General features: G+C 53.6%; 1 protein-coding gene and 1 long non-coding RNA gene across 3 annotated transcripts in view; one reads left to right on the top strand and one right to left on the bottom strand.

Annotated features, from left to right (window-relative positions):
- Positions 1-1,522: 1,522 nt before the first annotated feature.
- LOC129015773 (uncharacterized) lies at positions 1,523-11,394 on the bottom strand. The gene is made up of 3 exons (XR_008494658.2): positions 11,155-11,394; positions 2,947-3,101; positions 1,523-2,483 (listed from the first exon to the last, which is right to left on the bottom strand). It is a non-coding gene; the product is annotated as an uncharacterized LOC129015773 (long non-coding RNA).
- PPL (periplakin) overlaps positions 10,273-24,067 on the top strand; it is a 54,139-nt gene continuing 40,344 nt past the window's right edge. The window contains exon 1 of one of the 2 annotated variants that reach the window (XM_063654091.1): positions 10,273-10,389. Coding sequence is in view for 1 of the 2 variants with exons in the window: in XM_054454305.2 (XP_054310280.2) it covers positions 10,589-10,650 (62 nt within the window). In the remaining variant the exon portion in view is untranslated. Of the gene's footprint in view, positions 10,651-24,067 lie in introns of both variants that reach the window. The other variant, XM_054454305.2, reaches the window with a different exon arrangement.

Below are 24,067 nucleotides of genomic sequence, written 5' to 3'. Positions count from 1 at the left end.
GAAGCGGAAATGGCAAAACATGACACCTAATAGCAGGCAGCTTCCTTTTTTCACTTGCTACACCCTCGGCTTCCCTGTGAGGCCCACAGGCCTCCCCGAATTCCTCCCAGACTAGAGCAGTTTTGTAATTTACCACCACTTCCCCCACTGATGGGCACTTAGGTTATGTCATTTGTAAAAAAATGCGGCTGTTTGCTTTTCTGTCCCTCCTCCCTTCCAAGACAGGGGGCCCCCAGGATGTGGGGGATGTATCGTGTTTGCTACTATATCCTCAGAGCCGGGTACACAGTAGGTGCTCAATAAATGGATGAGTGACTTGTGGGAGGTATTGTGGGGGCAAGAGGTCGAGATCCTCCATGGGGGTTGGGGAGGAGCCTGACTCCTGGGAAATGTCAGTGATGCAGAAAACGTGATGAGGGAACCTGGCACCCTGCAAGCTAAGGCCTCCCCTTCCTCACTGGGTCTCAACCACCCTCAGACTGGGGTCTGGCCGCTTTCCTCATAGTGTCCCTGGGCCCCCACCTGATGGTGACTCTGTGCCGACTGCAGACTTTGTCTCCTGGGGCACACAGAAGAGGCGCCATGATCCACCCAAGGGGGCCTCAAACTTACATTGTTTGTCCATTCCCACTCCTGTCTCCCACAGCAAGCTCCCTGGGGGCAGGAACCTGAGTCTATTGTACTTGATCTTGAATTCTGAGTGCCTAGAACAGGACTAGTCATGTAGTAGGTGCTCAATAAATATTTGGCAAATGAAGGGATGGATGGATGGATGGAGGAAGTGAGGGAGAGAGGGAGGAAGTGAGGGAGAGAGGGAGGAATGGAGGGATGAAGAGATGGATGGATGGATGGATGAATGGATGGATGGATGGAGGAAGGGAGGGAGGGAGGGAAGGAGAGATGGAGGGATGGAGAGATGGAGGGATAGATGGATGGATGGATGGATGGATGGATGGATGAACAAACAAATGAACCCCTTCTCTTCCTTCATAGTTTTAACTTAGGACTACTAACCCTTTCCTGGTCCTCCCCTAACGGGACATTCCCTGGGATCACAACAGTACACTGGTCCTCCCACTCATTCATTTATTCATTTAACAATGACACTGAACACCCACTCTGTGGCCCAGGCTGGAGCGCAGCGGTACAATCTCGGCTCACTGCAACCTCCGCCTCCGGGGTTCAAGTGATTCTCCTGCCTCAGCCTCCCGAGTAGCTGGGATTACAGGCACTCGCCACCATGCCTGGCTAATTTTTGTATTTTTAGTAGAGACAGGGTTTCGCCATGTTGGCCAAGCTGGTCTCAAACTCCTGACCTCAGGTGACCCAACGTTTTTGGCCTCCCAAAGTGCTGGGATTATAGGCGTGAGCCACTGTGTCCAGCCTAAAATTTTTAAAAATGTGCCCTTTCTTGCATATTCATCACATCTCAATCAAGCTGGAAGAAAAAGTGCCAGCCTCCAAGCCTGGTACTTAGCACGTGGCCTGGTTTATAGTAAATGCCCAACAAAAGTTATTATTTGCCATGATTCCATGTCTTCCTTTATTGAGACTTTTCAAGACCCTACAGAGCAGGTGTCAGAGTGTCCCCATTTTGCAGATGGGGAAACTGAGGTTGAGAGAGGTGAAGACATTTGCCCAGAGTCACACAGCTAGGAAATATATCAGTTGAGATTTGACACCTCAGCTCGCTGGCTCTTCCCCATGTTACAGAGAAGCCACCAGCCTACAGTCACACAGCTGGGTGCATGGCAGAGCCAGGGTTCAAACCCAGGTTGGCTTCAAGCTAAACCCTAATTTGGCTTTGTGTTCTGCCCCTTGTGGCCCAGTCTGTCCATCACTGAGTCATCCTGGCTTGGGAGGAAACAGGGCCCTGACCTCCTGACCTGGGGTGTCCCCAATCACACCTGACAGTGGCCCCAAAAATGCAGCCCCACCAGTCTGGGCAGTGCAAGGTGAGGTGGGGCAGGGAGGAAGCAGGCCTGGGCGTTGGACAGAAGATGGGAGTTTTGGGGCTGGGTTGGGCAGCCTGTCCTGCGGGGATCCTGAGCCGGCAGAGCCTGTCCGGCCCCACCCAGCCCCTCTTTCTGCCCTGACAGTGTGACTTCCTCACTTAATGTCCCCACCCCTGAGAGGCCTAGGGCCAGGCTTGACAAGTGGTGTCCAAGATGTGTAGCAGGTTGTGTCAGAAAGTGCCCCGGGGGCTGGGCGCAGTGACTCACGCCTATAATCCCAGCACTTTGGGTGGCAGAGGCAAGAGGATCATTTGAGCCCAGGAGTTTGAGACCAGCCTGGACAACATAGGACAACATAGACCCCAACTCTACAAAAAAGTTTTTTAAATTAGCCAGGAGTGGTGGCGCCCCTGTGGTCCTAGAAACTCAGGAGGCTGAGATGGAAGGATTGCTTGAGCCCAGGAGTCTGAGGCTACAGTGAGTTGTGATCATGCCACTGCACTTCAGCCTTGGTGACAGAGGAAGACCCTGTCTCAAAGAGAAAAAGAAAAAGGAATGTGGCCCAGGGTTCAAGATGAAGTGTCTGAAATCCCAAAAACCTGGATCTGCAAGATGGGCTGATGGGCTGGTTATAGTCACAGTGGACCCCAGCCTTGAGTGGGGCAGAGTCCAAGAACCCTTTGCTGAGCCCACGGCTAACCCCTCAGTGGCTGGGGAGGGGAAAAACCAGGGTGGCCAGGGGCTCAGAGCAACCGCTATTTAACTACCGGTTGGGAGCTATTTCAATATTTTGATAACACACAGGGCTGTACAGGTGCATCCAGGAGAGATCCAGGAGGCGGTCGTCAGAGCAGCGGCTCCCTGGGCCGGCAGGAGGGCGGGGCTGCCTGGCAGGCAGGGAGAAGTGGCATTCTGCCAGGGGGCCCGGGCGGGTAGGGGCCTGAGGCACATTCTCAGGGGATGACTCAGGGGCAGGCAGAGCATGACTCACCGTGGACCCTCTCCTGCTCCGCCTGCCAGGGCCTGGCCTCCCCTCTGGCCCCAGGGGGACTGTGGGGAGCTCACAGGGCCCCCAGCCCAGAGCTGAGCATGAGTCAGCCCATGTGGGCTGGAGGGCCAGCACAATTTTCCACTCCTTGAATTGTCCTGTAAGAAAAGTAAACACATATTACAAAACTGGGGTGAAGCTGGGCCAGCCCCCTCCTGTCCCCTCGGAGCAGGGACAGGAGCAGGGCCTTCATGCCAGGGGCTATGCACACATCCCTGCCCACTGGCTCTTCCCAATTTTACAGATGGGGAAACTGAGGTCTAGAGAGGTTAAGAGAGCCACCTGCCCAAGGTCACACGGCTGAGGTGTGAGGTGGAGCCAAGTTTCAAACCCAGGTTTCAGGCTGAAGCCTGTAAGTGTCTCCCGGTTGTGAGCAGACCAGGGCCGGAGTTGCTGCAACATCTGTTTCTGTTCACAGCTGTGTTTCTCAGGGTGGCCCCAAACTCACCTGCCTCAGCATCCCATGGAGTAGGTGTTTGTTAAAATGCGGATTCCTGGCTGGGCGCGGTGGCTCATGCCTATAATCCCAGAACTTTGGGAGGCTGAGGCTAGTGGATCATTTGAGGTCAGGAGTTTGATACCAGCCTGGCCAACATGGTGAAATGCCATCTCTACTAAAAATACAAAAATTAGCCGGGTGTGGTGGTGCATGCCTGTAATCCCAGCTACTCGGGAGGCTAAGGCAGGGGAACCACTTGAGCCTGGGAGGCGGAGATTGCAGTGAGCCGAGATTGTACCACTGCACTCCAGCTTAGGCAACAGAGTGAGACCCTGTCTCAAAACAAATGCAGATTCCTTGGTGGCTCATGCCTGTAATCCCAGCACTTTGGGAGGCTGAGGCAGGAGCGTGACTTGAGCCCAGGTGTTCAAGACCAGCCTGTGTAACACAGCGAGACCTCATCTCTATAATTAATAATTAAATAAATGCAGATTTCTCGGCCCTGCCAAGACTCACCCAACCATAATCTCTTCCAGGGAGGGACCCTGGAATCTGCATTTGTAAAGGCACCCCAAGTGGGGGTGCATACAGCCACAGATGGGAGAATGGCTGTCTCGGAGAGGGCTCAGGATGTATCCCACATGTCCCTCTGTCCCGGGCTGGGGGAATGTTGCCCTTCTTGTTTCAAACTGGTTCACAGGCAAATACCCTAAACACCTCTCCAGCTGCTAGGGCAACAGTGATGGCAAACAAGGAGGGCGGGCGTGAGGAACCCTTCCGAAGTTGGTGGCCTCCCATGAGCTGGCTGCCTGGTCTGGCTGCAGGAACACAGGTTTCAGGGTCGCTGAGGGTGGCCTGGTTGCCAGGGAACAAATGGCCCTGAAGGTGCGAGCAAACTCGAGGAAAGCAAGCACCCTCCCCAACCCCGGCAGGCTGGCCCTCCACCCACGGCAACAGAGGGGATGAGTCACTTGGCAGGAGAGGGCTTCACGGATCCAAACAAATCCCATCTGCCCAGAGGAGGATGCATCGGGTGAGAACGGATCTCCCACCCCATCCGGCCTGCCCACAAACGTGTGGTGTGCGCACGTGTGTACACACGTGCACACACACACACAGCCATGCCAGCTCCTAGCCCAGCTCCTAGAGAATGGAGAGGGGAGGGATGGTGACGCGCCACTCAAATTCCTCCCTAAATCTGCTAATTCTACCCGCCACTCCTGGGCCAGGCTCAGCTGAGTCAGCGGGAGTCCAGCCCAGCTGCCCCAAGCCCAAGCCCAGGAATTAGAACTCTGAAGAGTGGAGGGAGGCAGGGGGTTCAAGAGCTCAGCCCAGGAGCAGGCTGACCCAGGTACCAGCCCAAATGGGCCCTGTGCTTCTCAGGGCCCATTTCCTTCCCTGAAAATTAAGACAAGAGAGGCCAGGCACCGTGGCCCATGCCTGTAATCCCAGCAGTTTGCAAGGCCAAGGTGGGAGGATCACTTGAGCCCAGGAGTTCTCAACCAGCCTGGGCAACAGCAAGACCTCGTATTTACAAAAAATTTAAAAATTACCCAGGCTTCATTGTGTGCATCTGTAGTCCCAGCTACTCAAGAGGTCGAGGTGGGAGGATCACTTGAGTCCAGGAGGTCGAGGCTGCAGTGAACTATGATCGCACCACTGCACTGCAGCCTGGGCGACAGAACGAGACCCTGTGCCTTAAAATTAATTAAAGAAAATAAGACAAGGAAGTGGCTACCTCCCAGGCAGGGAGCACTGCCCTGCTTCACCCAGTGGGGGTGGTTGGGCACGTGCCATGGTGCCTGGCACAGAGTCAGCCCTCAATAAACAAGAAGTGACATTACTATTATCAATGTCATCACTGTTATTCAGCAGCTGAGCTACACACTGCTGACCTAGAGGACCGTGATCTGGTTCCCTCCCGCAAACCAACTCTTAACCTTCCTAGGAGTTGTAGGGAAAGGGGATTTGGCAGGTTGGAGAAGCCCAGAGTTTTGACACTGTTTGGAGCTCCTGTACTCACTTGTGCCCGTCAGTCCCGCAAACACACAGTCTCTAGCTACAGATAGAATCCCTTTCCCTTCGTTAGGGCCTCCCTAACTGCCAGGGGACATACTGAGTGCTTAACACACAGGCTTTCACCCTGTGAAGTTGATGCTAGGCTTGCGCCCACTTCCCAGATGAGGAAAACTAAGGCTCAGAGAGGCAAAATGATTTGCCCATGTTCACATAACTGAAAGGGACTGAGTGGGGATTCAAACTGAGATCTGGGCCAGGCGCAGTGGCTCACGCCTGTAATCCCAGCACTTTGGGAAGCCAAGGCAGTGGATCACTTGAGGTCAGGAGTTCAAAACCAGCCTGAGCAACATGGTGAAACCCCATCTGTACTAAAAATACAAAATTAGTTGGGCGTGGTGGCGCACACCTGTAATCCCAGCTACTTGGGAGGCTGAGGTACGAGAATCGCTGGGAGGCGAAGGTTGCAGTGAGCCAAGATCGTGACACTGCACTCCAGCCTGAGCAACAAGAGTGAAACTCCATCTCAAAAAGAAAAGAAAATTCAAACTTCTTTCTTGTCCTTTTTGGGGAGATTCAGCAACGGTTTCTCATGTATCCTTCCAGAAGTTTTTTGTGCATAGACAAGCATATTACAAACCACATACTCTGTCTTTCCCTCTTTCTTTTGCACTTTGCATCTGGCACTTGACTCCATGTGTAGTCTATATATGGTCTCCACATCTTCCCCTTTTCCAGCTGCAGGGTCTTCCTGGTGTAGGCAGCCCTGGTTACCGGACCAACCCCCTCCAAATAGGCAGCAGTTTCTTTACAGAGCTTCTCCATTAGCAACTGTGTTGCCAAAAGCATCCCAGGATGCACACTTAGCACAATGTCAGCAACACTGTTGCAGTGACCATCCTCAAGGCATGCTGAGCCCGGAGTAAGAGCCCACCTGTGGGGAAAGGTATGGGGAAGGAGAAAGGAAAGGGTATCCAGGCATAGGCAGACCAGGGGGCGACAGCAAGGACCAACAAGTTCCCTGGGAACCCCTCTTGGGGTGTGGGGAAGGGGTCTGTGTGCTGAGCCAGCTCCATGTCAAGTTCAGGCTTCTGCAGGTCCGAGGTGACTCCCCGCACAGCTGTGTTCTGAAACCCCAGCTCCTCTCTAACACCTGCTCCCAATATCAGCTGGCTGGAGGGAGTGTCCCTTCGGGGCCCTGAGATCTAGGCAAGGAAGTCACTTTTGGACGAGGGAGGGCATTGTCACGCCCTTACCTGCCAATGAGAAATGCCCACCTGGGGTTGGCACCTGAAACTGAGCCAGGTAGAGCTGAGTTGGGGAAGGACTGGGTTTGGTGGGGAGGTCTCTTCAGGGCTGTCTGCCTGAGCAGCTGGAGGGCTGCACACACTGAGGCCTCAGACCACCCAGGGAAGCTTGTCCGGATTTCAGATTCCTGGGCCCCTCCCTCTTCAGACCCCCCCAATCAGGATGTCAAGGGTCCCAGTGCCCCAGAATATGCCTTTTACAAACTCCTCTAGAGATTCTAAGGTGCAACAACATTAGAACCACCGCCTCTCCCAGGGTCTTTCTCCCCCATATGTCCCCAGACCCCTTCAAAAAGTTCACAATTTGGCCGGGCGCAGGGACTGACACCTGCAATCCCAGCACTTTGGGAGGCCGACGCAAGTGGATTGCTTCAGCCTGTAGGAGTTCAAGACCAGCCTGGGCAACACAGTAAGAGCCCATCTCTACAAAGAATTTTAAAAATTAGCCAGGCAGCCCGGCGCAGTGACTCACGCCTGTAAATCCCAGCACTTTGGGAGACCAAGGTGGGCAGATCACCTGAGGTCAGGAGTTCGAGCCGTCTCTACTAAAAATACAAAATTTAGTTGGGCGTGGTGGCGCGTGCCTGTGATCTCAGCTACTCGGGAGGCTGAGGCAGGAGAATCCCTTGAACCAGGGAGTCAGAGGTTGCAGTGAGCCGAGATCTCGCCACTGCACTCCAGCCTGGTGACAGAGTGAGACTCCTAAAAAAAATAAATTAAAGGTCAGGCGCGGTGGCTCACGCCTGTAATCCCAGCACTTTGGGAGGCCGAGGTGGGCAGATCACAAAGTCAGGAGATCAAGACCATCCTGGCTAACATGGTGAAACCCCGTCTCTACTAAAATTAGCTAGGCGTCGTGGCGGGTGCCTGTAGTCCCAGATACTCGGGAGGCTGAGGCAGGAGAATGGCGTGAACCCGGGAGGTGGAGCTTGCAGTGAGCCAAGATCATGCCAGTGCACTCCATCCTGGGTGACTCCGTCTCAAAAAAATAAATTAATTAATAAATAAATTAATTAAAAACAAGAAAAAGGCCAGGCACAGTGGCTCACACCTGTAATCCCAGCACTTTGGGAGGCTGAGGCAGGCAGATCACAAGGTCAGGAGTTCAAGACCAGCTTGGCCAACATGGCAAAACTCTGTCTCTACTAAAAATACAAAAATTAGCAGGGCGTGGTGGCAGCAGAAGAGTTGCTTGAACCCAGGAGGCGGAGGTTGCAGTGAGCTGAGAGCATGCCATTGCACTCCAGCCTGGGCGACAAGAGCAAGACTGTCAAAAAAAATAATAATAATTAATTAATTAAAAAAAAAATTAGCCAGGCATGGTGGTGCACACCTGTGGTCCCAGCTACTTGAGAGGGAGGCTGAGAAGAGACAATGGCTTCAGTCTGGGAGGTCAAGGAAGGCTGCAGTGAGCCATGATCACGCCACTGCACTCCAGCGGGAGCAACACAGCAAGACCCTATCTCCAAAAAAAAAACGAAAGAAAAAGAAAAGTTAACGTGGTTGTGTTTTTTTGTTTGTTTGTTTGTTTTGTTTTGTTTTGACGAAGTCTCACTCTGTCACCCAGACTGGAGTGCAGTGGCACGATCTCAGCTCACTGTGACCTCCCAAGGCTGGAGTGCAGTGGCATGATATCAGCTCACTGCAACCTCCCCTTCCCAGTTTCAAGAGATTCTCCTGCTTCAGCTTCCCAAGTAGCTGGGACTACAGGCACGCGCCACCACGCCCAGCTAATTTTTTTATTTTTAGGAGAGACGGGGTTTCACCATGTTGGTCAGGCTGGTCTTGAACACCTGACCTCAGGTGATCCCCCTGCCTCGACCTCTCAAAGTGCTGGGATTACAGGAGTGAGCCACTGCGCCCGGCCAAGTTAACGTTTTTTAATATGTGTCCCCTGCCCCAGGACCTGAAAGCTCCCAAAGAGAAAGGCCCTTTTGTGTTGTTCTTTTCCCTTTTCTCATCCGTGTACAACAAGCAGAGCCAGGCACACTGAGGCTGTGAGAGTGATGGGAAACATGTGTTGAATGAGTAAATGACTCCACTGAGCAATACATCGTCCCCCAGAAAAATGCACATTTGGACACACACATTTTGAAAGCAGCTTCAGGGCTGGGTGCGGTGGCTCACACCTGAAATCCCAGCACTTTGGGAGGCCGAGGTGGGAGGATTGCTTGAGCCCAGAAATTCAAGACCAGCTTGGGCAACACAGCGAGACCCCCATCTCTACAAAAAACATATATAAATATAAAGGTTTTAAAAATTAGCCAGGCGTGGTGGTGGACACGTGTGGATCCAGCTACTCAGGAAGCTGAGGTGGGAGGATTGCTTGAGCCCCAAAAGTCAAGGCTGCAGTGAGCTATGATTGTGCCAATGCACTCCAGCCTGGGCAACTGAGTCTGAAAAAAGAAAGAAAGCAAGAAAGCAAGAAAAGAAAGAGGAAGGAACGAAGGAAGGAAGGAAAGAAGGAAGGAGGGAAGGAAGGCAGGCAGGCAGGCACAACTTTAGGAGGAATCACACCCCTATTTACGCCTAGTGTTCCATTATTGGAACGTGACCCCTGTGGGAGTTATTTATCTCCTACTGCTCAAGGTCACTGCCAAGGTCTGATTTATCAATTCAAAAAATTGCAACCTCAGGCACAAATGGGTTAAGCCCACCCATAGAAGCCCCATTAAGAATAAGGTTGGCTGGGCACCGTGGCTAATATCTGTAATCCCAGCACTTTGGGAGACTGTAGGCGGGCAGATCACTTGAGCCCAGAAGTTCAAGACCAGCCTGGGCAACATGGTGAAACTCTGCCTCTACAGAAATTTTTTAAAATTAGCCAGGTGTGGTGGTGTGTGCCATGCGGGCTTCAGGTCAGACTGGGTTTCTGTCTAAGGGCAGCCTTCTCTCTACTGGCACACAGTCTGGGCCAGGACTTGCTGGCAGAATTGTGCAACGTCGTTGTTCTGAGCCGGAATCGAACAGCTTTTATTACCAGCTATGAAGCATTCTTCTCGTGCCAGGGCCTGGAGTTATTGAAGTTTCAAAGGAGTTTTTGTCCACCCGAGATAGCATGCGGAGAGCAGATTCGGGCCAGGGCACTGCGCTCAGCGCTTTGCGTGCATTACCTGCAGGGACATCCCCACAGGCCTTTCGGATGGGGTAGTGGCTATCACCCTCTGGCAAAGAAGTAAACTGTGGCTGGGAGCAGTAAAACACCTTGCCCAGGAGTGTCAGCCGACCTGGGGGTGGCAGGGTTTGAACTCAGGCCGGCGCCCTCCGCAGTCCAGCCCCCTTCCCTCAATTGCCACCATCTGAGTGCAATTCGCTAGCTACTAGGGCACGGGAACCCGTGCGGGTCTCTGCCGCACCTGTCTTGCGGGGTTCAGCTGGGTGTCCGCCAAAGCACCAGGAGCGCCGAGTTCCGCGGCAGCGCAGAACCAGGTGAAGGCCTCGGCCAGAGGCGCGCCGGGCCCGAGGAGGGTGGGGCTGCGAGCGCTCGCCCCGGCGGCCTTTGCGCCCCAGTGCCTGCCCGGCCTCGGGAGTCCCCCGGCTGGGGGTGGGCCGTGTCCGGCCAAGACCCGGTGTCCCCACCCCCGCGCCCAAGCCCCGCCCGCGCGGTGGCCCCTCCTTGGGAAGGTAAGCACCACCTTCTAGGGGAGCGGCCCGCAGAGCCCGTGGCCGGCGGGCGTCCCGCCCCCCGCGAGTAGGGACCCGGCGCCACTGCAGCGCCGCAGTCGGGGCTCCCCGCGCCGCCGCTCGCTCACCTGCGCTCCCGCCCGCCCCTCGGTGCGCGCCCGGCCCGCCAGCCGCCGCCGCCCGCACCCCGAGCGCCACCATGAACTCGCTCTTCAGGAAGAGAAACAAAGGCAAATACAGCCCCACTGTGCAGACCCGGAGGTGAGGAGGCGCCCACAGCTCCGCTACGGGACGCTCTTGAGCCTGTGGGCGCACAGGACCGGGAAGACCTCCCGGGCAGTGTAGGAATGGGGGGCACGGGGGTCCAGGAACAGGGAACTGAACCCGGAGTGCGGGACTCGCTGGAATGCGGGACCGAGGCCACCCTGAAGCTGGGAAGCGCCGCCAGGTGGGAGGGGACTGGCTGGGGTCCCCGAGGGGGAGCATAATTAGGGACATCGGGGACTCCGGGAGCTCAGAGAGCATTGCCTTGAGGGCCTAGGGCACGGGCAGCTGAGCTGGGGGTACAAGGCACCCCCGTGTCCCAGGGTCGCTCTTGCGCAGAGGGTCGCCCAGGACCGGGAATAGCCACCTGGATGCGGGGGCGGAGTTTTTGGAGGACCGGGCACTCAAGGCGGGGTCGCTGCGGGCGACCCAGGAAGCTCCGTCCAGGGGGCGCCCTGAGGCAGGGAAATTGAGCTGGCGTCGGGGGGCGCTCTCCAGTACCTCTGAGACCGCGCAAGTGTTCCTGGCGTCGGGGAGGCGAGGGATGGGTGTCCGGAGGGGGCGGGCCACCCGCCGCTGCACTTCCCGGCACCTGCCACCCTGCGCTCCAGAGCCGCACCCGGAGGCCCTGGGGGGTGAGCGATCGGGTCGAGGGACACAGGGGGAGGCACCCCCTTACCTCCCCACCCTCTGGGTTCTGATCAGGGGTTGGGCGGCGTCGGAGCCTCCTCTTCGAAGCTCGGTTTCTCAGGGGTGTGGCTCCCTGCCCCCACCCCAGCCCCGAAACTGGCGGCGTCTCTGAGCCGCGGGTTCCCAGGGCGGCCTGGGAGGGGAATGGCATGTCTTGATGTGTTTGCAGGGAGAAGCAGCCCACGTCCGTTTTGATAAGCCTAATGTGTTCACTTAATAACCGGTTTGGGGGAGCCTGGTGGAGATGCTGAGATTGACGGAGGGGGTGGGAATCCAGCCCCTGCCTTATCCCCTTCGGAAAATAGAGTGGGGGCTCTGGGCTAGCAAGGACCATTTTGCCAGCTTCTCTGACAAGAGGCTTCAGGCAGGTGAGGGGCCCGCACATTGCATGGCTCTACTGGCTGGGAGTTCTGCCCCCAAGCTGCTCTCACTGGGAGTCCCCACTGTGCCCTCAAGCAGCTCCTCACTCCTTCCCTAGGCAAGGAGAGGCCTCTGGGCCCAGGGCTCCCACCCAACCCCTGCAGTCCGCCTAGGCCGACCAGTCGGACAGGTGCAGGCGGTGGGGCCCTAGCACGCTGGAGTGCCACACTCCATTCCCTGGCCTTCCAGCCCTTTCAGAAACCCCCCTGCCCTGTGATCCCACCCACCCGTATCTCCGTTTGGGCTGTTTCAAGCTCAGAGGCATTACCCCCCTTTAGAGATTTCCCCACCCCTCCTCTATCTTTCACAACCCCAGAGACTGGGCAGGGCCTGCACACCCCTCCTCCATGGCTGCGTCCAGCTGGCACTCAGACCCAGCCAGGGGCCCGTCCAGTCCCTGCACTGTTCCCTGGGGCATTGCACAATTGGATGCTCTGTGCCAGCCGTGGAGAACCGTTCTGTCCTCCCCACCCCGGAGACCAGGCCCATCCAGCCCTTCACGCATGCAGACACCCACATACCAGGAGTGGGGCCAGGCCTCGCCCTGCCCTCTGCCTCCTCCCAGCCTCCCTCCTTCCTGCAGCTCTCCATCCCTGAAGGCCCCAGCTTGGACTTAACAAAAGGTTCTAATGAACCCAGACAAGCTGGGAGGGGTGCGGGCTTTCCCAGAAGCGTGAGGATGAAAGGCATCCCATCCTTTATAGCTGCAGGGACTCGGAGGATCTGGGATGGCAAAGATTTTGGGTCCTGCCACTCTCTGTATATCTGGCCCAAGGCAGCCACCGTCTGTCCTAGGCTGACAGCCATTGGTCCCAGATCTCCATTTAGACGTCTCTTTCTCCAGGAAGCCCTTCTGATTCTCTCCCCAGCATGGAGTGAAAGACCATTCCTTTGAGCCTTGCGACCCCAGCACAGAATGAGCACAGCCACAGCCCTGAGCAGATGTCAGATGCCTCCCGGGGTGGTCTCCAAGCCCAGTGCATCCCTCTGCCCCCTCCCCTTAGTAGGGACTAGTTCACAGACTGGATTGTGATGTGGGGGTAGCCCTGTATCCCGTCCTCTCAAACACATCTCTCGAGCATTGCCTGATGCCCAGCTAGCCCTATAGCAAGTGTCTTGGTGGGGGGTGGAGGGAACAGGCTTGTGGCTCTAGGCTGTGGTCGCTGGTCACAGGGAGTGGATCCCCAAGTTATTCCTTCACTCCGAGTTTTCCAGGGGCCTGCTCCATTGTCTGGGGGAGGACAAAATTGCTGGTGAGATTCAGCATGGTGGGGCAAGTAGGAGCTCCAGCACTAAGAACAGAATGCCTCACTGTTGATCCTGGCATCTCCACCCTGGAGCCTCCCGAAGCCTTGTTTTCCCTTTCTGCACAGCACGGGTGGTGATACTGAGTGTCTCATGCATAGGGCTACTGGGAGGAGCAGTGCTGTAGCACACAGGAGGTGCCCGGATGAGGGTAGTACCCCTTTCCGAGCCCAGGGGACCCAGGAGCCCCAAGTTGTGACTTTCACACCCAAGGTAGTCAGGCCTTTGGACTACAAAGTGTGGATTAGTGAATGGAACACCCCACCGAGAAAGCCACCCTTTCCAGTTTGTCTGCCTTTTAGCAGCTGAAGCTGGGGAGGGCCGGGACAGGGTGTGAACCCCGTTGCTCCCGTTGCCCGGGTTCCTGATGACAGGTGTGGGAGCTGATGTTCACACCTGAGCTAATGACAGAGTCAGGCCAGATGGTGCAGGTCACCGAGGACAGCGTCCTGCCTAGTAGAGAGGCCCTGGAGGAGACCCACTGCCACCCTCCTGGCTGTGCAACCTCGGAGGAGCTGCTTGGCTTCTCTGAGCCTGTTTTCTCCCGTGTGAGATGGGAATAAGCACGGTGCCTGCCTGGCGATGTTGGCTCAGGATTAAATGAAATAATGCAGGGGAAAGGTTGAGAATGATAAGAGGCCTCAGGTAATGGCAGCTATGACGATTACAGTTATTAAGCAAATACGGGCAAGCTAGCTGTGGTGTACCCAGGGTTAAACTTGATATCATGGTGGACAGGCTATGCACTGCACAATTCCATAGGCACTGTTGCTGGGGTTTAGCAGGTGGGTGTGGAGGAGACGTTGACAACCTCCCTGCACTTGAGTTGCTGGCAGTCACATCAGAGAGATAAAATGGAGTTAAGCTTCAGTACATGTATGGTCACATGAACATCAGACTGATGGGGCCAGGCAGGAGCAATGGAGCACAGAGCCGGACAGATGAGGTCTCCAGCCTGGCAACTCACATACCTTGTGACAGGCCTGAAGTGAGAGCTGTCACAGTCAGAGCACAGATGCTGGGAGGTGAGGGAGGACTTCCCAGAGGAGGCATCTGACCTGTCACAGGGTGGGATGGAGTGGCCAAGACCCAACTCTGCAGTCAGGCTGAATTCTACCTCTATTTGAAAAGAAACATAGCCTCCCTGAGCCTCAGCGCTTCTGAATTTGTTAAATGGGATTAATCTTGCCCCTCCACCCAGATCTGGGTCCCAGTAAACACCCAGCAGCCTGGCCTTGCCTAGACGGGTCTTGCAACACTGGGCCAGCCCTGATGGAGTGCTCCTGCATGGGAGGCAGGACCCCAGGCTTTCAGGGGAGAGCTGGCAAAAGGGAAGCATGCTCTACTGGGAGGCACCTGGGGTACCCTGAGCCTCTTAGTGGTTAAGAACACAGTGTTTTATTAGCTGGCCATGGTGGTGGGTGCCTGTAATCCCAGCTACTCAGGAGGCTGAAGCAGGAGAATCACTTGAACCTGGCAGGCAGAGGTTGCAGTAAGCCGAGACTGTGCTACTGCATTCCAGCCTGGGTAAAAGAGTGAGACTCTGTCTCAAAAAGAAAAAAAAAAAGCAAAAACACAGCGTTCGAAGCTAGCTAGACATGAGTTCAGGCCCCAGCTCTGTGTCTCTTAAGCTGTTTGATCTTGGGCAAATCACTTAATGTCTCCGAGCCTCAGTTTCTTCATCTATGAGGTGGGGTGATAACAGCAACCCCCAGTTGGTGAGGCTGCTGAGTAGATCAAATGAGAGGATGCACATGATGGGTCCAGCCCATGACCTGGTTCAGAGCGAGTGCCCGGCAAATCATAGCAGCCGATACTAGGAAACACACGCTGCTATTAAGAGTCACGACGGGCTGGGTGCAGTAGCTCATGGCTGTAATCCCAGCACTCTGAGAGGCTAAGTTGGGTGGATCACTTGAGGTCAGGAGTTCAAGACCAGCCTGGCCAACATGGTGAAATCCTGTTTCTTCAAAAATAAATATTAAAAATTAGCTGGGTGTGGTGGCGGAAACCTGTAATCCCAGCTACTGGGGAGGCTGAGGCAGGAGAATCACTTGAACCTGGGAGGCAGAGATTGCAGTGAGCCGAGATCATACTACTGCACTCCAGCCTGGGAGACAGAGCGAGACTTCGTCTCAAAAAAAAAAAAAAAAAGATTCATGACTGAGCCAAGCCCAGAGCTGACCAGGGAGCTGACTCAAGCAGACACGCACATGCACCCATCGATCAGTGATGGTAGGAGCGCCTGATCGATTTGGGAGAGGACCTATGTGGGTGACAGCTTAGAGAAAGCCGCCCTGCCATTTCTCAGGCACATACTGTGAGCCCAGCAAGGCCATGGATGTTACATCTCATTCTGACAGCGGGCCTGCCAGGCAGGTGGAAGTGTCCTGTTTCATACAGGGCTCACGTTCACCCTTGAGCTCACAGCTCACAAATGGCTGATGCTGGGAGTCCAGGGGGGCCCGGGGAAGCAAACGAGGCCTCCCCACTCGTACCTGGATCTGGCAGCATCTGTGCCTGGGGACTGCTCCAGGCCAGGTGGTAGAGTCATTGGTGTTTGTGCTCACTGCCTCCACACCCAGCAACCCCCTCTACCTCTCTTCTCTCTAGCTTTGCCCCTCCATCCCCTGCCCAGTTCTCTTGGAAGAAGGAATGAGACTGGATAAATTTGATTCAGGACAGAGCTCAGCTTACCTGGAGGAACAGCTGCTAATGGTAGCATTTCAGGCATTGTCGGGGGGGATCATGTGGGGAAAGGGTATTTTGGGGGAGAGACACAGCTCCCTCCACACCCTTTAGGCAACACCCTAAGGGTGTGGTTGGGGGAAGCCCTGGGAGTAGGGGACCTGGAGGAGAAGCTGCTTTAGAGAGCTTCCAAGGCTCCTTGTCCGAGGAAGAGAACCCTGGCTTCCCAGCGTGCAGCTGTTCTCTGCTCCAGGCAGGGCTGTGCCGGTGTTACTGGCACCACCTTCCATCCTCCCAGCCTGCCTGCCCCGGCCTGTCTTGGGAGCGAATGGGGAAACGGCCTCTGGTCTTTGTTCTCCCGGCTTCTGATGGGTTGCTGTGCTGCAGCCTCTGGAGCCCGGGAGGCCACCTGGTGCCCCTTTCTGCCTCCGGGTGGGACAGAGCCCTCTTCAGGTCCCATCCCTGCCCTTCCCTACCCCAACCTATTTTTTTTAAGTGTTCTTTCTTTATTCTTTAGAGACAGGCTGTCACTGTATCACCCAGATTGGAGTGCAGTGGTGCAATCATAGCTCACTGTAGCCTTGAACTACTGGGCTCAAGCAATCCTCATGCCCCAGCCTCCCAAGCAACTGGGACTACAGGTGTACACACCACCATGCCCCGCTAATTTTTAATTTTTTGTAGAGATGGGGTCTCACTATATTGCCCACTCTGGTCTTGAACTCCTGGGCTCAAGTGAGCCTCTTGCCTCAGCCTCCCAAAGCACTGGGATTACAGCTGTGAGCCACTGCGCCCAGGCCCTTTTCCCTTTAAATGGATACCCACTTCTCCCTGCCTGCAGAGGCAGCAGCCCAGCAGGCCTCCAGTCCCTCTTCACTGTTTCTTCTTCCACTCCAGCGCTCCAGTCCCTTCTCCCCATGGAAGCCAGGGAGCTCCTACAACATATAAATCTGACCATACCTCCAGTTGCTTAACTCCTGCCCCAGACCCCCCTTTGCTCTTAGGCCCTAGGAGCTGGCACCCTGCACAACATCAACATATGCCTGTCACCGTCTCGTTTCCACGTTGTGCCTGGCCACAAGGCCTTTCCCTGTGCCATTCCTCTTGCCCAGAATGCCCCTCCCACCCCTTTTCACTGCTTTTCTTCTGCTTCCAGGTTTACCTTCTATTCCTCAGGGAAGCCCTCCCCAACCTCTCTGCTGGGGCAGATCCACCTATTCTATGGACCCTGCTTCTGCTTGGTAGCTCTTATCTCGGCAGCTATGTGACTCTGGGGTAGCCAGATGTGGCTGTGTGGCTGCCTTCCCCAAGAAACTGGTGCTACACATGTGCTGAATGAATGAATGAATGAACGAATGAGGGTAAGCCATGGGGGACTGCTAAGATTCTCCCCTTCCCTCAGCATCTCAAGAGAGCATACATTGCCCTGTGCTTCACACCCCAGGACCAGCAGAGCCCGGAGGTTGGGATGAATGGGGCAGGGGTTCCAGCTAGTGGAAAGGAATGCAAGGCCTGAGCAGGCTGCCCCCTGCCCTGTCCCCATCCAGTCACCTCCTGCGTGCAGGACAGTGAGCAGAGAGTTGGCTGAGTATGCAGCTGGCAGCAATGCGGGGTGATAGTGAGATAAAGGAGGGCCCTGACCCAGCAACATGGGCTTCTGCAGGAGGGGTCCTCTAAGCCGAACCCGGGGATCAGTTGGAGATGAGAGGATAAAGAGAGTGTAGTTGACAGAAAGAGACAGGGACGTGTGTATCCATGACCTGAAAAGGCATGACGGTGAGCAAGCAAAGCAAGTTGATGAAGGATGCAAAGATGATGCTTGTATATATACATTTTTAGAAACATACACAGAGCAATTCCACTTACTCTTCCTGAATGCAGATGTGTTTATGTATCGGAAGGCTTAGGGAACCAGGTGCAGTGGCTCACACTTGTCCCAGCGCTTTGGGAGGCCAAGGCGGGAGGATGACTTGAGGCCAGGAGTTCAAGACCAGCCTGGGCAACATAGTGAGACCCTATTTCTACCAAAAAAAAAAAAATTAGCTGAGCATGGTGGTACATGCCTCTAGTCTTAGGTACTCAGGAGGCTGAGAGGCGAGGATCCCTGAGTCCAGGAATTCAAGGCTGCAGTGAGCTGTGATTGTGCCACTGCACTCCAGCCTGGGCAACAGAGCAACACCCTGTCTCCAAATAAATAAAATAAAACAGGCTTAGGAAGAACCAGTAAATCTAAAATTCTGCTACTCCTAAGGAGGGGGCTGAAAGGATAATGAACAATAAGATTTTACTTCCTTTTTAGAAAAATCTGCAGCAAAGATGGTACTGTGAAAACATCAACCAAACCCTGGTGGTGGGGACATGCGTGGCTGATTCTTTTCAGTGCTTTTCTGCATGTCTGAGTAGATCATGAGTTTTCCAGTTTAGGTAAAGGATGGAGTAGAGAAGGCGAGCTGGCATGGGGCACAGCTGGCAGGGGGCACAGCATGGGAAGAGCCTGCAGGCAAGCCCTGAGTCCTGGGTCTCAGAGTCCAGTCCATAGCAAAATAAAGGAGAGGGGCCTCAGGAGCAAAGGGGGCCCAGTCCTGGAAGGCAAGCAGGCAGGTTCTGGATGGGGAGACAAAAATGGAGAGTCTCTGCGAGGAAGTGCGAGGGGAGGGGACCAGAACTGGGAAAGGTATGAACACAGAAAGGCCTTGAGGTTGGGTGCTAGCTTAAAACGATCACACCAAATTATGATTATTACATTGTCTGAGATAAATTCTACCCTCAGCTCTCTTTCCAAGCGAGGCTCAGAGAGTTTGAGTGACTTGCTCCAGGACTCTCAGCAGATCTTCTTTTTTGGTAGAGTTTCACTTTAGTTGCCCAGGCTGGAGTGAAGTGACGCAATCTCAGCTCACTGCAACCTCCACCTCCTGGGTTCAAGTGATTCTCCTGCCTCAGCCTCCCGAGTAGCTGGGATTACAGGCTCCCACCACCACACCCGGCTATATTTTGTATTTTTAGTAGAGACAGGGTTTCACCATTTTGGCCAGGCTGGTCTCAAACACCTGACCTCAGGTGATCCACCTGTCTCGGCCTCCTAAAGTGCTGGGATTACAGGCATGAGCCACTGCGCCCGGCCGAATCGAGTTTCTTATCTGGGGTTGAAGCAGGGTTGAAGCCCTGTCTCTTCTTTGTGGCAGAAACTTGGAATCCTTTCTCAGCCTTCGATGGGAAACAAACCATCCCCATGGTGAAGGCAAAGAAGTTGAAACCCTAAAAGGTATCAGCCTGAAATCCTAGCCCAGGCAGTGGCAGCAGCAAACAATTCTGCAAGTTCTATTTCTCCCACAGCCCTGCGGCCTTGCAGGCTCAGCCAGCAGCCCCGGTGTGTTTTATCTTATAAGGCATGACAAAAACGCTCTGCCTAGGAAAGGATGGGCGGGGTGGCCAGGACACCCTGCCAGCCCTCTCAAAGTGTCTGGGTAAGAACTGCTGAGATGGCCGAGCACAGTGGCCCATGCCTATAATCCCAACACTCTGGGAGGCTGAGGCAAGTTGATCACCTGAGGTCAGGCTCTGAGACCAGCCTGGCCAACATGGTGAAACCCCGACTCTACTAAAAATACAAAATATATTTTGTGTTTGAGCCCAAGAGTTGAAGGCTGCAGTGAGTGAAGTGCAGCAATGCACTTCAGCCTGAATAACAGAGCAAAACTCTGTCTCAAAAAATAAAAAAGGAGGCTGGTGCTCTTTGTCCAGTGGTCCTGAACCCAGAGTGACATCCTAATGCCTCAGGGCACCAAAGTTGGCTTGAGCCCTGTTTATCCCCCGAGTCCAGGAATTCAAAGCTGCAGTGAGCTATGAATCCTCCCCACCTCAGCCTCCTGAGCAGCTAGGACTAGAGGCATGCACCACCATGCCCAGCTAATTTTATTTATTTATTTATTTATTTATTTATTTATTTATTTTTGGTAGAAATAGGGTCTTGCTATGTTGCCTTATCTGCAAGACCTGCCTTGGTGTTACCTGAAGCAGCTTGAACTTCTGTATGTTTGTAACAGGAGCCCAAAAGCACTCACCTGACACACAACCCTAGGCCCCATCAGAGGCCTGGAGGCAGGGCGGCCTTCCCTGGGCAGAAACAGATTAGGCCTTAAAAACAGACCTGTAATTACTACACCAGCAACCCTCTCATCTTAGGATATATTTCCCCAGGATTAATAGCTGGGTGTGAGGACATTTACTGTCTAATTAGCACAGGAGTTTCTAGTAGTGAGAGAATCAGTCAATTGACCAATCAATCTGGTATTTATTGGGCACCTCTTGTGTACTGCTTTCTCACAGGACTTCCTTCCTATAGAGATCTAGGATTCTTCCCCATCTTGCTTCTTTTAAACCTTGCTATGGTTCAATTCCTTGTTCTCATCCCTGGCTGCACATTAGAATCACCTGAGGAGCTTTGAACAGCATGTCAGAGCACTTTCCAAGACCAATTAAGTCAAAATCTCCATGGATATGGGTCCAGACATCATTCTTTTGATGTGCAGCTGTTGGGAACCACATAGTTACATGGATTGCCGCACTCCCTCTTGTCTTTGAGATATATGGACAGTGCTTTCTCGCTTCAGTATCAGTTGCCTGGTATGTCACTCTCCATTTCTTTATTCTCAACCTTCCTGTATCATTTAGTTTCAAGTGTGTGTGTCTTATAAAATGGCATATAGCTTGGGGAAGGTGTGTGTTTTGTATTTTCACTGGAGAGTCTTTTATCTTTTAATAGGCAAAATTAACTCGTTTACATTTATTGTAATGACTAATGTGTTTGAACCTACTCCACCATAGTGCCCTATTTATCATGCTTTCCCTTTGTTTCCATTTTGCTCTTTTCCTGGTTTTTACTGGATTGAGTATATTTTCATCATTAAAGTTAGATTATAAGGCCTAAATGGAACACAGTGGATGAAAATACCCTGATGTAAGTGATCTAAAATCTTTGTTTTTGGTGTTTTTTTTTGTTTTGTTTTGTTTTTTGAGACAGAGTCTTGCTCTGTTGCCCAGGCTGGAGTGCAGTGGCACAATCTCAGCTCACTGCAAGTTCCGCCTCCCGGGTTCACACCATTCTCCCATCTCAGCCTCCCAAGTAGCTGGGACTACAGACGCCTGCCACCATGCCCAGCTATTTTTGTTTTTGTATTTATCGTAGAGACGGAGTTTCACCATGTTAGCCAGAATGGTCTCGATCTCCTGACCTCGTAATCTGCCCGCCTCGGCCTTGCAAGGTGCTGGGATTACAGGCATGAGCCACCATGCCCGGCCAAATCTTTGTAATTATACCCATTGGGGTGTTTTTACTTAACCTACCTACTAGCTTGCAAGCTTTTGAACAGTTGGGATTTACTCATCTTTTGGGAGAGGGCCTTCTGTTGTCCTTAATTCCAGGCCTTACATAAGCTTGGGGCTCCATAAATAGGTGTGAAATTGAGCAGGTATTTTATAGCATGTCGACAATTCATATCTCTGGGGGCTTGTTAATGGTGAAGGGCCTGTTGCCAGGGCCTGTAAGGGGCAGAGACATGACAAGGAGTTGGTGGGGTGGGGCTGAAAATTTATTTGGCAATTCCTGAATATCTAGAAAGTGCTCAGCTGGGGCTGCAGCAGTTATAAGCATAGACCTTTACTAACCTATTGACCCTGAGCAAGTGGCCACTCCTTCCTGAGGCTCAGTTTCCTCATCTGCAATGGAGCTATGATAGCACGTACCTCAACCAGTTGTTATAAGGATCAGAGATGAAACCTGCTTCCGGTGCTAGGGTAGGGTGTGGGCCAGGAAGGTGTTCACTCAATGCCAGTTGCTTCCGCCTGAAAGGTCTGTTTGGAGGGACAAGCTGGGAGTCCCTTGTGGGGACGTCTTAGGAGAATGACTCAGTCTCACTTTACCGTCACTAATCCTTACCCAACCAACCACTGGGATTAATTGTATTGATGAAAATGACAACAAACTGTAAATCACTCTGCCTTCCCTGGGTGGTGAATGCCTGGTCCCATCATCCTGTCTCTCGGATGTCTCTTGTCCCGTTGTCTGTAAGGGGTGGGTGTGGATTGATATTGATGTCCCCTTTGTACTGAGAAGGGGGCTTTTTGAAGCATGTCTTCATGGGTTCGAATCTTGGCACCACCACTTCCCAGCTGTGTAAACTTGGACCAGTTTCTTAACTTCCGTGAGCCTCAGTTATCTTCATCTGGAACACAGAGACATAGCAGTTACCGAATTGCATTAAAACATCTGCTCAATTCAATACCTATTTACTGAGCCCAACCCTACGCAAGGTGTGGAATTAAGGTTAGAGAAGGGCCCCCCAAAAAGGTGAGTAAGTTCTTTTTGTCCAAAAGTTTAACAGCCTAATAGGTAGGATTAAGAGCCCCGGTAACACTAAGGATGGCTACTTCCTAGGGCTATAAGATTTCAATGGGTGACGCACAAAAGGACTGAGTGGTCGCTGGGTACCCAGTAGGTGCCCTCAGTGTTGTTACTATTAATCAGTTATTTCCTGAGTGTCCACAGTGGTTGCCTTTGTGTCAGAGCCAGGACAGATGTTTCAGGAGCCAGGCAGTGTTTAAAGAAGGTAGGAGCAGAGGGCTACTCGGCACCGCAGGTGCGCCTCCCCCCAGCTGGCCCTCCAGGCGGGCAGGACTCCAGAAGAGGATGACCGTGGTGGCAGGAGGCCCAGCCCCTTCTCTGAGCTCTGGGACAGGTGAGGCTGGTTCCAAGGAGGGGTGTACCCTCCTGTGCATTCCAGACATTCCAGCACTGATGCAACCCCCATACACACCCACTGAGACAGAATTAACCCCCAGAGGAAGGAACTGCAGACATGATCAAAGGCCAGTGGCCCTGGCCAGGCAGGGAGTGCTGAGCCTGCAGGGAGCTGTGTCCACACATGGGAGGAGAGTGCAGGCTGGGCTGTGACCCAGCAGGCGACACAGCAGTTCTGGGCGACAGGGACAGCTGGGGCACAGGTGATGGCAGGAACGTGGCCCCTCTGATGTTGCTAAAGTATGATCTGTTCCCGGGGTGGCTGCTCTCGCAGCCTGGAGAAGGGGATGGCTGTGAGCAGGCCAGGTGCCTCCAGCTCAGCCCTGTGGCCTATGGACAGGGTTGCAGGGGCTCTGGGTACCTGGGGAAGGGTGTCTTGCTGCGGTCTTCGTGCCAGGGTTCTCCACACCCAGGCACCAGGCTCCACTGGGCACAGTTGGGAGCCCCGGGTTGTTTTGGAGTCAGGCAGCCAGGGAGGGACCCGCAGAGGAGACCCTGTCCTGGGGCAGACATCTAGTCAGTGAGTGTGGGCAGGAGGAGTCGCAGGGTTCAAAGAGAATGAGCATTTATTAGGTGTCCCTGGGTACCAGGCACCGAGTGAGACTGGAAGATGCTCTGAGCGCCCATCAGCTTTCCTACAGCAGAACTCACAGGCTGTGGTCACTGCGGGTTAGAGCAAAGCAGGTCCGGGTGGCCCAGAATCACCTAGAATCTCGCAGTCCTATTCAGTAATTACTGGCGCTATGACATGGGCTGTGCATGTATGTCTGTGTGCCAGGGTTTGAAGACTTAGTATGAAAAAGAGAATGTAAAATATCCGTTAGTAATGTTCTGTTGACTACCTGTCAAATTGATCATATTTTGGATATATCAGGTTAAATAAAATAGAAAAACATTCACTCATTTCCTCTTACTCTTTTCATGTGGCTACTAGAAAAATGTAAACTCTCTGTGGCGCAGGTTCGGTTTCTATTGAACAGTGCTGGCCTTGCATACAAAGCAACTTAATACCTGAACTCCTGTGGGAATGTTTTCCAGCTGTTGAGTGTCTTTCTGCTTGTTCCGTGACAAGCAGGCACGATAACCCCATTTATGTTCAAGGAAATTAAGGCTGAGACAGGTGGAGTGATACATGCTGTTATTCCAAATAGCCAGCATAGTTCATTCAGTTTGATGGGCGCTGCGGACATGGCAGTGAACAACAGACAAAGACCCCTGCCCTGGCCGGGCCCCCATGCTCCAGTGACAGGGAGGAAGAGGATGAAACCCAGTTATCCTAATCATGGTGTGGCCACACCCAAAGCGCCTTCATTTATAAGGGTTATCTCCTTGAATTATCTCAACCCTCTGCAGTGGGATCAGTTCCTATCCCTGTCTCAGAGATGAGGAAACTGAGGCACAGAGAGACTAAGGAGCCTGCCTGAGCCCACACCTAGGTCAGAGCCACAACACAGGCTACGTTCCCTGCCCTGGCCAGGCTGCCTCGGTTTCCTCCCCTACAGGCTGGTAGAAAGA

The sequence above is a fragment of the Pongo pygmaeus genome, chromosome 18 (assembly GCF_028885625.2).
Source record: "Pongo pygmaeus isolate AG05252 chromosome 18, NHGRI_mPonPyg2-v2.0_pri, whole genome shotgun sequence".
Taxonomy (NCBI): domain Eukaryota; kingdom Metazoa; phylum Chordata; class Mammalia; order Primates; family Hominidae; genus Pongo; species Pongo pygmaeus.
The sequence above is the reverse complement of the archived record's forward strand: the minus strand, read 5'-3'. Positions and strand labels throughout refer to the sequence as shown.